The sequence below is a fragment of the Harpegnathos saltator genome, unplaced genomic scaffold (genome assembly GCF_003227715.2).
Source record: "Harpegnathos saltator strain DR-91 unplaced genomic scaffold, Hsal_v8.6 scaffold696, whole genome shotgun sequence".
Taxonomy (NCBI): Eukaryota; Metazoa; Arthropoda; class Insecta; order Hymenoptera; family Formicidae; genus Harpegnathos; species Harpegnathos saltator.
The window spans coordinates 48,784-62,093 of record NW_020230533.1 but is presented as its reverse complement, the minus strand read 5'-3'; the positions used below and the strand labels follow the sequence as shown (position 1 = coordinate 62,093).

At 41.1% G+C, this 13,310-nt stretch overlaps 1 protein-coding gene across 1 annotated transcript; it reads right to left on the bottom strand.

Moving 5' to 3' along the window:
- Positions 1–4,402: 4,402 nt before the first annotated feature.
- On the bottom strand, positions 4,403–9,317 carry LOC105187738 (uncharacterized). Its single transcript, XM_011148715.2, has 5 exons — positions 9,204–9,317; positions 8,041–8,174; positions 7,615–7,884; positions 5,326–5,605; positions 4,403–5,227 (listed from the first exon to the last, which is right to left on the bottom strand). The coding sequence occupies exons 1-5, from the start codon at positions 9,280–9,282 to the stop codon at positions 5,040–5,042; spliced, it is 951 nt and encodes a 316-aa protein (XP_011147017.2). The 5' UTR covers positions 9,283–9,317; the 3' UTR covers positions 4,403–5,039.
- Between the last annotated feature and the right edge of the window lie 3,993 nt (positions 9,318–13,310).

The following is a 13,310-nucleotide window of genomic DNA, read 5'->3' as shown; positions in this document are numbered from 1 at the left end:
AGTAGTTCGGAATTATAACAATCTAAAGTTGGCTGCTTTCTAACGCAGTACGATAATCCTTGTGCAGATGACAGCACGTCCATATTTGGTTCGAATATTGACTAATATGATTAGACCGGGTAATAATATAAAATAAATTGTGTTGAGACATTTAAAGGAAGATATAAAGACATAATGAGTGTTTTGAAAATTCGAGTTTCCAATAATGTTGAGAAATTTGTGATTTTGTTCTGACAATACGTTAATGTCACGAATATCAGAATTATCCTGAACATTCCGTGCATCTCAGATTTGAAGTTAGCGCTAATCGGGCAAAGAAACGAATTAGTGTGATTGGTTGGTTCAATTGTCCAATCGCTGCGTTGTTCATATTTGTGATCAGTTACATCGCGGGCTGCGGGATAAAGTGTGTGTGAAGAACGGTTGCCCGTGATTTCCCGTAATTTTGACTCGCCATAATTGAATCACGCGTCTCAATCATCGTTACCGGAAGTGCCGAAAGTGAGTTTCGCTCGTGTGTTACGACGAAATGTCGTTAAACAACCGTGCAGTGAATTGTCGCAGTGCCGAGTAAAGTTCTGCCCGTTCGCTATGTATCTGATCTCGCGTCGCTGAGTTTCACGTTTTCGATTCGCTGACTGTTTTACGTCTTCCAGCCTTATGCGTGAATTACCGTTAGATATTAATATCTAACGCATGACATAATAGCGTTCAATATTTGCTGGAAATGGACATTGTTCGTCGCGAGTGTCCAGTGAAGTTTCGTAAGATTTTTCTGTCATGGTCGACTATTTGAATGCTCGGTTTCGAACGAAACATTGTGATTGGTTAGTGAGCGTTCACCGAGTTACATGCATATTGAAAATTGTGATCGTCGCAATATCAATATAACGGATTACAACGCTTAGTGCATGGATTCGAGAAGTTATTTATACGTTTCTTTTTTAACTGCACTGTTGCACTGGTGCGATAAGCTGGAATGAGAAAAAATGTAGTTGTCTCACTCTATTGCACTGGTTCAGCAATGCAGTTGAAAAGAACAGATTAGTTAAGTAAGCGTCGGAAGTGAATGTTTAGCGGAACCGGATTGTCGAAAGTGTCAAGTGAAGTTTCAACACGTTTGTCGCGTAATAGCAATTCGAAATTAAAATCGTATTCAGTTTTCCGAAAGAGTTTCGAAAAGAGTCTCGAGAGTACGAAACATTGCCGGGAGTATCGAGGTTAAATTTTGTGTCAAGATATGTGACTATGTGAAGTTAAATTTTATGATTAAGTGTTGTGATAAAAGTTTGTGGTATTGGTTTGTGGTACATAGACAAGAGCGCTTATTCATTAAATTTAACACGCTCTCCTGCAAAAACTACTTGTCGGACGCAATTTTGCTAAAGGAAAAAGTTGTTTGTTTTAGCATAAAGTATCGTGTCCTGTACTCCGAATGCAGGAATTTCAGATATGTGGAAAAATGCGATGAAAGGATAGCGTAATCGCATCAGCGCTTATCCGGCAATTGTCTTTACTATATAAATACTATGTAAATATATATACACATATGTGTACCAAAATTCATTAACGTTGATAACGGATGATAACGTTCCCTACATTTTGACGATCGCCTCCACGTTATCGACGCTTTGCAAGTTCGTTGACGACTTCAACATCCCCTTAAGGGGTAAGTTTATTTTATACTCATGTTATAAAAATTTGGAATTGTTTGCACACATCGCAATGTATGTCGCGTGTCATGTTTTTCTACTTTGCCAAAGAAAAATGAGTGGTCATGGTAAAACAACGTATTAAAATCTCATTCGAACATTCTTAAACAATCCATTCAATATCTCTTGATATTTCTATTCCTAATAGTTTACGATATTTTAAACGCACATTTGGTTAACCCACTCTGAACAGTCAGCAGAAATATTACTTTTGACTCAAACACGTCCTTTTCGAAGTTTTTATGTTTCTTTGAACTCATCGCCCATGTAAGGCTTCGTCGTTCTTAAACGGACGCCGTCGGACATAAAGATCTCCGCTCTGTGTATCCATACGCTCTCGGTAGATGGCGCGCGCTTGCACAGCCGACATGATAGCAAACCGCATTCCATTACGAAATTTCCAATTTTTACTTTAGCTATACGAAAAGCTATATTAATTAGGGTTTTAGGAAAATTATTCACATATGGCTTCTATAATACATAGTATAATCATTTATCATAAATATTTTGCTTGCGTTACAATAAGCTATCATTTTTTATCCACTGATTTTTCAAAAAATCCATTGATATTTCAGACTTCACAGTTTTGTAATATGGAACATTAGATTAATGTGGATTTTAATTATTTTAAATCTTGTTTGATATCTTATCATTCATATAACTTGTTAATTTAAATTGGATGATCCACCATTTTCGATTAGTCGATCTTAATTTTTCGACTTTTCTTCATATGTTTTATTATTTATATCCGATAACTTATCGTTTTCGCATCAATCGGTCTCAGCTTTAATTTTTCCATAACTAGAAGACGTACACATCATTGCGGTTTGCGAGGAGCTTAATTATATTTCAGATCTAGATTAATATTAAGACGTTGTCACTCGTATTTTGTTAATTTATAATTGGTGCTCGACTCTGTTGTACATGTCACATGTTTGCTTTCTGTCACATTTTGTGCTAGAAATATTAATCTTCTTCCAACAGTTTTATTTATTAAACTTTATTCTTAACTGCTGTTTCAAATATTGCACTAAAAGTCATACTTATTTAATTTTGTTTCTTAACAAAAAAATAATGATTGATGATGGAATATATTTATGTATTCGTTTTTATACAAAGAAGTGAGACACTTTGAGTTTTACTGTCGATGATATGCCACGAAAAATGCAGATACATTTTCAGTCTTTTGTGTGCGTGAGCGACGCGCAAAGCGAAGATCTGGTCAGTGGACGCAGGAAGTTAAGGTGCACGAAGTATAACATCCCCCCAGACGTCTTGTTTGTGTGTGTGTCCTCACGTTCGCATGAGCTTCCTTCTTTCTTTGTCACAGTCAGTGTCTTCTGCGATGTCGTAGCCGTAACCATTATAAGCTGTGCGCTTCAATTTCTGGCAAAGAGCTAGTGCGAATGTAAAGTACTATTGACACGAGAGATTCTACCGATTGGTCTAAGATGATGTTGAGACATTGGTTAGTGATTCTCTTTCTACTGAAACCATCGAGTTTCGTCTTGGTGCGTAGCCGTGCATTACCGGCGAGTTACGTAGAATATCAACGATGGACAGACAGAGTGATCGATAGCGCGAACATCGGTGCTCAAGAAGAGCTACTCGGATCGTCATTAAATGTCGATGCTGCTGAAGCGTCAATCAAAACTCAAAAGGTTCCTGCCCATTTGGATCATCGAGAAGCGATCGCCAGGAAGCGTCATGGACGTAATATGGGAAAAAGAATGTTCTCCGAGGACTATCGAAAAAGAACACGCATGATCGCTACTCTGTCGAAGATTGCTAATGTTCGAATAGCCGACGAGGGTATCATCGGTGTCGCACGACGTTTGAGAGAAAACAGGATTAACGATACGCGAGGACAATCTACATACTTGCAAAACAGCAGTAATTTTACAAATAATACCGTGGAAACTACGCGAACGACTCCGAACATATCTCTCCAGTTATTTCCTACTAATATTTCGAATCACGCGTCAAACAACAGAAGCAGGCAACGATCTATTCGCTGTGGTACCAAAGGAGATATTTACGTAACGGATATCAAGGAGTACGTTCCTTCATATACGTGTCAGATTGGAAACAATACATTTTTTCTCGCTAGTAAAAGGTTCTGGCGTGATCATAGGAATAGATTGAACGTGAATGTCAACGACAGATTGTTTCTTAAATTGAACAACATTTCCCTTCCTTTTACCGAGAACAATCTACGTATTTTTGAAGTTATTTTAGCTTTAAAACCTGACAGCGAGAACTACGAGATTCGTAATCGACGACGCGAATTGTGAAATATGCAAGATGAGGTCGTTTGCATGAGCAATCAATGAGATAACGAAAGTATCAGGCTATCTTTTTTTTTAATATCTGTTATGTTTAAAAAATTTTATTTCAGCCGTTGTAAATTCAACGACAATCTGTTTTCTCAAACAGATCGGACAAGAAGAATATGTAAAACACGTTTTGTTGCAGGCATATTATAATGACACTATTTAATGCATGTTTTATCCTAGAAACGTTTTATCTTAATAAATGTTCTATATTATGTGTGTAAATATGCTGCTTTATTTGCGTTACTCCCTTGGACAATCTTTATACAACATTAACTGCAATCTGTACTTTTATATTTGGCTACTTATGCTTACTGAAAGATTGAGGTAAGAAAAATACGAAACATAGCAGACGAGTTTTTCCTCATAATCTGCGGCAGCGCTTTATTAGAAACGTTCTAGTAACTTTACACAATGCTTGTCGTATCGTTACTATAATTTACAATGTGTAAACAAACTTTACAAGCACGGAAGCAGTAACAGCCACCAAGGAGACCGTAATGCCCACTGTGCAGTGAAATATATTCTTGGGGATGCCTCAAATAGGTCATCGCGTCATAAATAGTACAAACTAAAACTCGTGGAAAGGCGCGCTTCTTCTTCACGCAGGTGACTCCTCTACCTGGATCTTGTTTCTTTGTAATACACATAATATCCACGACCAATCACATTATTCTCTGGCTATAGGCCTTCCGACGAATTTAGACCAAGTTTTCCCTTCGTGGCAAATTGATAGGAGGTTCTCAATCATATCGTAATTACATGAAAAAATATCAAATTTTGGATAGGTGAACTTAACCACTGTTTAATCTTGCAGATTGAGATATTGCAGTCAAATTGCAGCTTCCCATGAATTTTCCGCTGAGAAAAATCGACTCTGAATTCATCGAACAACTGATGACGAGAGAAAATGCTGATGTTTTCTTTTTCTCTCCGGCCTTGTATCACTACAACAAATAAGTTATAAAAAAGAATTTGACCTAAAGGTGATCGTCTACTCCATCGCAACCTCGTCGTTCGTCTCTGTGGAATTCCTCGTTTTATTTTCTTCGGCTGTACTTTTGTCCGGCAAATCGATGGGCGAAAGTTTCTCTACATTCGACAAAATTGTAGCTGGACGTTGCTCCTTGATAGGTGGTTCCCTTTTGCCAGCTTTAGGTCTAGCATCGGTCTCACTTTTGTCTGGAAGATCAATGAAAGAAGTTTTATCTGCATATGTGTATATGTATGAGTATATATAGCTAGAAGTTATTTTTTACAACGAGCAGTTGCTTCTTTACCTGTTTTGGATGCAGCAACATTGCGATTGTTCGAGGATTTCGAGCGAGCCTCAACTTGAGGGATTTCTGGGAGATCCGTCGAGGATTCGTCGAGTGGATTCTGCACTTTTATCGGTGAGATAAATTTGTGCGCTCTATGTCGATTGCGTGTCGTCGCGTGAGGTAATTCGGAAGACTTGGAACTCGGCACAAAGAGTTCATTTGGTTTAGTCTCCTCTTTCTCGACTTCGATAGCTAACTTTTCCAACTCGTCTCTCTCCGCATCGGACAATGGGCTGACCTGCGAAATGTTTCACGTATACAAGACACCCCTCATTTCACATTATATATAAAAATTATGAAGTACATAACAAGATATATAAAGTGTCCCATTTTAAAAAACGCACCTCGATAATTCTTCAATGAAGCATTTTCAGCAAAACTGTTTCAGACAAAAGTTATATGATTTCAAGAGGGACATAAAACAATTGTACTATTTTGTTTACAAATGGCACCACTTTCGAGATATTCACTAATTATTATTTTTCTTAAATGGAAATCCTAATTTTTTATTACATCGTCTTTTTCTTTCAATTTTTGGAAATTTTAAAATCATCAAATTAACAAAAGTCAGGGCGCTATTGTAACAATATATTCTTAAGATCAAATAGAGCAAAAAATCTAGCACCACTTTTTCTTCCGACAAATAACGAGATATTGTGAGTTAAATATTGAAAAAGTTATCAGGTTTTCTTAAATTTCTAAAAAAATATTAGGCAAATAAAAAAATGTTTCAGACAAAAGTTGTTTAAATTAATTGGTAGAAAAAGACAGTGCAATAAAAATGGGGGTTTCTATTTAAGAAAACTAATAATCAGTAAATATCTAGGAAGTGGTGCCATTTGTAAATAAAATAGTATAGTTGTTTTATATCTCCTTTAAAATCACATAACTTTTATTCGAAACATTTTTGCTGAAAATGTTTCGTTGAAGAATTATCGAGGACTAATGCATTTTTAAAAATGGGACACTCTATATATTTTCCTTTAAACTATCTTGTTCATGTTTATGCATCAATTCTCTTTAATCAATTAAATCGAAAATTTTGCCGGAGGCTGTCACTCACGTTGCGGATCAAAACTAAAAGAGAGAAAGGTTAATGATATAGAAATAAGCATAAATTACAAAACCGCAGAGCCTTAACTCAGCAATAATTCACAAGTTTATCCTTAGCATTTATCTGTGATACACAATTCCAAGAAATTTCAAATCTTTTCTCGAGCATCTTGTAATCGTGAGATAAAGTGACTTTTACAAATGATAACTACATATACGCGTTGGACAAATTTTAAAGAAAAATCGAAATACTTATTTCTATGGTACATTTTATGGAATAGTTTCCTGCTTTAATTTTAACGTGTCCTTTTTGATATTTTTTCATTCGAATCCGCTTGGAATGTAGTCATTGAAAAGAATAATATATTTATATTATATCAAATAGGAAGCCAAACTCTTGTCCACGATGTTAAAAATCGCGGATATCTGAAACCGGTTATTCCTTTAATTTATTAAGATCTTCAAAAATTGCGACGAATAAAGCTGTTTATCATAGGCGCCTGTTTCACGTTTGCCGGGAATAAATTAAGGATGCTTGTTCGTTTACGCATCACGGCGTTACAGTCCATCTTACGAAGCTCAATCATGCGTAGATAGGATCTTTAAGCGCGTCGCCGCGTATCGATGAAGCGACAAACGACGTCAGGTGACTCAGAGATCTCCCTTGTAGATAATACGCGGACGTCAATCGAGATGGATGTGTAGAAATCGAAAATGCAATATATTCAAATTAGTAATACCTCCTCTTCTCGGAATAAAACGGAATAAACGAGTCGTTGTTTGTCGCGCGCGGCGCGCTTTACGCAATAAGCAATCTTTATTTTTAATGGTAAAAGTATTACGAGGTGATGAGGATGCGATTTATAGTGAGTCATCAGGCTGATTTTATATAATCTCTATAGTGCAGGCGAAGAAAGAGAGAGAGAGAGAGAGAGAGAGAGAGAGGGGGGGGGGGGACAAAGAAAGAGAGAGATTAATTGCCCAAATTTATCTTTGAAAATAATAAAAATTATTCCAAAAAATTCCTTCCTAACACATTCGATTCATTTATTTAATTAATATTTTACCTTAACTAAATTTATTTGGGCGAAACTATTTTATTATTCGTCTACTGTTTTATTATTTTATCGTCAACACGCACTCTAATTTATACATTATTATTTATTAAATTATTTAAATTAATTATACGGTTACCTTAATTGCGGGCTCTCTCCTGGTTTTCATCCTGTTTCTGCTTCGATTACGCCTACGATTACGTCTGTTGTCATTGTCATCGGGTAATTCATAGATAGTCAAAAGTTTCGGCTTGTTCGATTGCCTGTCATCGTCAGCAGTAGTAAACGAACGGCTCTCCGTTGCTCTAACGCGTAGCGGATAAGCGTGCTTCCCCGACTCCTCTTCCAATAGCGCGTCTATATCATTGTCCTTAAAGTTGTCGGACACATGAGCGAGCGTGCTGTCTAGCTGTAAAGTTTGGGACATAAAGTTAATAGCTGAGTCGTCGCGATCTCGACACGGCGCACGCTTGTATGATTTTACTTCAGAGAAATCGACGCGTTTCTCTCGCGTTGCAGCGGTTGTTCGCGATTTAAAGCGCGCACTTAGTCGGATCATCAGTACCTTAGCCGAACTCGACGCCTCCCCGAAAGCTTCGGCCAACTCGGGATTTATATCCTCCAACGGCTCATCTCCGTACCTTATATAAACCGGAACGTAGCCCGGGATGCTAGGCAAGTATTGGAGAGGAATCGAATCTAAAAGAAATCGAACAGGCTGGGATGAGAGCGGGCGGTGAGAGAGCCGCCAGTGCTTTATTCAGCACGGATGATTGCGTTGGGAATGCGTACTCGGCAAGGCGAGCTTATTGGCTATGATAGCAACGCGGATATTTAATCGCGTGCATACGCATTAGCTAGATCAAGCGCTCGGTAGGTGATGCGTGATTTAGATCCCACCACGTGTGGATGATGTGCAAGTAGCAACCGGCAATTTCGCTAAATCGCTTTAATCCCCTTCGTCACGCTGTGATCGGCCTATCTCTCTCATTTCGTACCGAATATTGATACAATGCGCGTAACTGTGTGAAATTTCGTCGTGTCGCAAAACGAGTCTGATATATTCTAGAATACGTTCTTCCTCTTCCTCTTCCCATTTTCTTCTTTTTCAATATCTCGAAGTCTTTAGTCTCGAATATCCATGTCCCAAATTTTAATTCAATTTCAATCCGGAAGCAAAGTCCGGCGAAAGGACGATCGTCGTCTACACGTCACCTCGAGAAACTTGATGCAGTAATATCTTTTTTTTTGACACGCTGACCGTCACTGTGGCGTCCGACGGATAAAATATAACGCCAATGAAACGAGCTCCAGCGAACATACGCATCGTGAATCGCGCTGCGATCTACCGCGTTATTGGACGAATAAAACGACGAACGATGGGAATCGGCGCGGCAGTCAACGGCGTCGATCATCACTCGCGCGCGATTGGCAGACGAGGATACTTCGTATCGCGCGAAAAAACACCCTTCAATTTGGCTCGTATTTTTCGCGAGTCTGGAAGGAGGCGACTCGCATGAGATGCTCCGTATCGGGGAAATTCTAGCATTCGCGACGCCGCCCGCTCGGCAGTCGCCGCGCGGAAGTATCCTTGAGAGGTAGCGCACTGAATAGTAATCCCGAATTGCGATCTCACTGCACAACACACTACTGCGATCCTGCACAATGCGACCACACGATCGGCTCCCGCGGGTCTGGGCGGGTGTTTCGAACGTCGTTTCTACTCACAGGCGTAGCCAATGAGAGGTACCAGCAATATCAGAAGAGAGATGGCCCTGGTACCACGTAACGTCCCGGCAGCCTGCATCTTTGAACGGTACTGGGGCCCCGGAGCACGGGGCTCTCTCCTTTATATGTACGGTCCCCTACCCTCCGGCTGATGCTGCGGCGAGTCCCCTCGGGGTTAACGCCGATATTCAGGAACGCCGTTCCGTTAATGTCGAAACAAGAAGTCGAGCCCAGGCTCTCCTCCACTTTGGGCGGCCGGGCCGAACGTCTGCCGGGCCCATCACGATCCTTCCCCCCGTGTGCGCCGATAATGATGATAGGTCTCGCGCGATCGATCTCGCCGCGTGTTTTATACATAAAAAGAAAACGTTGTTCGAACGTTATATTTCGGGTTTTACGCGAGCGGGCAGGTGCTCCGCCGGGATCCGAGCGATTTTTCGCGATTCGGGCGCCGACTAAATGATGATCCTCTGCGTAGATTAGGGCTGTAACTCATATTCGAAGCTTCGAAGCTTCGAATACCGAAGCTCCTCCAAAAAAAATTTAGTCCGGGCGCTGGTGACATCTGAGTATAAAGTTTTAGGTTCGATATCTTCAGGTTTTTGATGCGCTAAAACGAAATTTCTTGGTTACGAAGTCGAAAAACGGTCAGTTTTTTTTTATTATTAACAATTTTAAAAAGTCGCTATTTTATCATTTTTTTCATTATGAAACGTAAATTTAAAGTAAAAGTGAACTTGTAATTCAATTTTATGACAAAAAATATGTAGAAATCATATATAACATATATAGTTTGCTATATTATAATTCTATAAATAATAAGAATATTTATTAAGACGTTGAGTCTGATGATAGTTCGCCTAAAGTGTCTTGCATCTTTACGGTTTTCTTTTGGTGAACTGCGTTTAGTTACTTATGAATTCTTTTTAATTTTCTTACTTTTATTGTACATTTATTATAAAATTATTATCTGTCATACATATTTATTTATAAAATTATATCTAATATTGTTGAAAATCGGATGAGCTATTTTAGCCGATTGTTCCTTCGTTTCTTCGAATCCCTCGAAGCTTCCATCATTCCTTTGATGACTTCGAAGTTTCGAATGTTCGAAAGTTCCTTCATTTCTTCGAATCCTTCAAAACTTCGAATATTCGAAGGTTCCTTCGTATTTTCGAGTCTTTCGAAGCTTCGAATATTCGAAGGTGTTGAAAAGTAACAGTCCTAGCGTAGATCGACAGCTTTCTTTGCGAGGAAAAAAGAAATTCCGCTCGGTTGGCTGATGTTCCATTGTCTGAAGTCCACGTAAGAACCCGACGGAGGTTTCTATTCAGTCGGATGCTCATACTTTTTTACAATCGCGGGTTTCAACACTGCCGGATGTTCGGACGAACGTTCCCGATACCGCGATATCGGAGATCATCGAGTTTTCTCATTCTGTCGCATTAATTAAGACGACTCCAACGCATAAAATGAGTGCCGATAAAATTCGTGGGACGATTTTGTGGGCCGAGAGTGCGGATGAGGAAGTCTCCCGCGTGTAACAGCGCGAACTGTAAACGTAATCGCCTTCATAGAGCTCAAGTTAATAACCCGCAGGTCGCTCTGTAACCTTGGCTCGCTCTCTTCCTGATAGTCATAGTGCAGTCGATCCGCCGCGATCATCGGCGTGTCTCGGGCCGTGATCGAAGGTCGCGATCGATCAGCGCACAATGAGATCTGATAAATGACCGATACTTACCGTGCACGTAGAGAGCGCGCTTTCCTTCACTTCGCGCAAACGCTCCGCGTTTAATTGATGCATCAAACGGCCCGGCATCCCGGCAGTTCGCCGATCGAGACACGTCGCCTCGCGCGTCCGCCAGACACACGTCGGAGAAAGGGCAGAAGTGCTTTCATCACACAAACCAATTACCGGCGACGAGCCTCCGTACTCGTAAAACGACGACATGGACGACGGGCTCGCCTCTTTCCATCCGTCCGGCGATGATGAAGCCCAGCGTTTCGATGGAAATCCGCGTCTCGCGGTGATGAACCGAAAGCGTCGCTCGAAACGAACGTAAGCGATAATTTAGCCAAGCTCGGCGTTGAACGTCGCGAGTCCTTATTCACCTCGCCAGGACTCGGCCTATTAAAGCTCGCTTTAGCGAGCATACCCACTCGGAGTGAGCTACCGTTAACCGTATTGCTTTTTCCCTCTCTCGACAGCGGACTTCGTCTCTCTCTCTCTCTCTCTCTCTCTCTCTCTCTCTCTCTCTCTCTCTTTTCTCTCGGAGTCTCTTGTACTCGCGTGTTACCGCATCGATGCGGTTCGAGTTGATTGGCTCGATTTCAGAATGCCGCGATGGCTGTATCCGCGCGTTTTCTTCTCCTTCTTTCTTCCCTTCCTCTTTTTTCCCTCCACGAGTCGCGCGTTCGTACGTTACGATTCTGATTTTCTTTTTCTGACGTTTTCTTTATCGCCTGTCGTCCGCGTCTTCGCTAGAGAGATCGCGGTTACGTGACCAGTCGTCCCCTCGCGGGGACTCCGATCTTGTCTTACAGAGTAATATAATTAAAGCGCGCGGCGCGCAAATAAGCCGTCACGCGGGCCGGCACGCGTGTCGCATGATATTTCGATGGAAATTGTGTGCCTCGATAAGCGTGAGGTTCGCTGCGGCGTGGAAAAAAAATGTTAATACCGTGTCTAATAAATGACTAAGCCAGGTAAGTGGTAATTCCTGGTTTTATAGCCGCAGATCTGCGATCTGTTCGTGCTTGCTCGCGGGGTCAAGCGGGGAGTGTAATCATTCCTGTGTAAATGCGTTATCGTGAGGAACATAATTCAGATAATATAGCCGTTGCGAGGTGGAAATTAATATGATATACGGCCCGCTATTTATATTACTGCAAAGTTCAACCGCTGATCAACCGTATGCCTCGACGGCCGCTGCGCCGCGCCGCGAGAATATCGCGCGAGCCGCGTGATTTTCTTTTCTAAATCGTCCTACAAAAATGTCGCGCTCCGATCGAGTGAAAAATGTACTTCGTGCGCGGCGAAGATCTCCCGAAGGTTCGCTCGTAGAAAGTTTGCAGATCGCGCAGCATACTGTTGCCGTCGATCTAGACAATGCCACGTGTTCGAGGAAATGATGGCGGCAATTAGGTAATTTTCCGTAATTACGGTCTATCGATAGCCAGAGTGATGATATTTCCACCTCTCTCTTCCCTTTCTCCTTTTCTCTCTCTCTCTCTCTCTCTTTCTCCATTTTAATAAATGTCTTATCGTAACGGACATAAGCCTTGAGAGCATTGACGTATCCTGGAGGAAAGGTCAGGATCACTATTCGACCTCAGTCTCGTGTGTTCGCCGCGGGGAAGCAGCGCCTCGCCGTACTCGGAGGACAGGTGGTGACAGGTGCGAGAGCCGGCTATCGTCTCCTCTTACTCGCGTGACAGCATCCGAGGGAGACTTAAAATTACGTCACTTTCCATTTTACGCCATTTCTACCGGTCTGCCTTGGTGAGCCGCGAAACGAGTCGCTTCGAGTAACGAGTCGTACATTATCCTTCTCTTCCGCTGGATCGAAGGCAGCGTTAATCGCGCATCGATCTCACGGACTGATCCGCAAATGAAAATCTCTATCTCGCTGAGCGATCTTCCGCCGTCGACGGGCCGTCGAATATCTTCATCTTAGTTAAATAACTTCGCTCTCGGCGAAATGTACAACGCGCGGTAGCACGCGCGTTTTCTTCTTCTTTCGTTCCTTCGTCGTGCAATATTGCACTGAGAAAAAAGTGCTCGCTATTTGTGGCTATGATCGCATAGTGAGAGAATTGTGATGGACAATCATTTCTCTATTAAAAAGGTTAACGATAATAATCTTACGTATACGAGGGTAGATTGAAAAATTTCCGACCTGACTAAGAAAAAAGCCTTTTTTGAGCTAAATGAAATTTATTTTTCAACAAAGCCTCCCTTCAGCTCAATACACTCGGTCCAGCGTTTTTCTAGATCTGTCATTCCTTCAATATAATAACTTTTGTCTAAACCCGAAAAATAGTCAACAGTGCTTATCACTTCACATCTGACGACAATTTTTTCCCAGATAGTCATTTGTTAAAATT

What these genes read in the sequence shown, in the direction of transcription:
- LOC105187738 (XM_011148715.2), bottom strand. Translation starts at nt 9,282, where the DNA reads ATGCAGGCTGCCGGGACGTTACGTGGTACCAGGGCCATCTCTCTTCTG. An exon ending in ACCTCTCATTGGCTACGCCT is followed by an intron (nt 8,175 to 9,203) that starts GTGAGTAGAAAC and finishes GATTTCTTTTAG; the next exon opens with ATTCGATTCCTCTCCAATAC. An exon ending in TGTTGCTGCATCCAAAACAG is followed by an intron (nt 5,228 to 5,325) that starts GTAAAGAAGCAA and finishes TTGATCTTCCAG; the next exon opens with ACAAAAGTGAGACCGATGCT.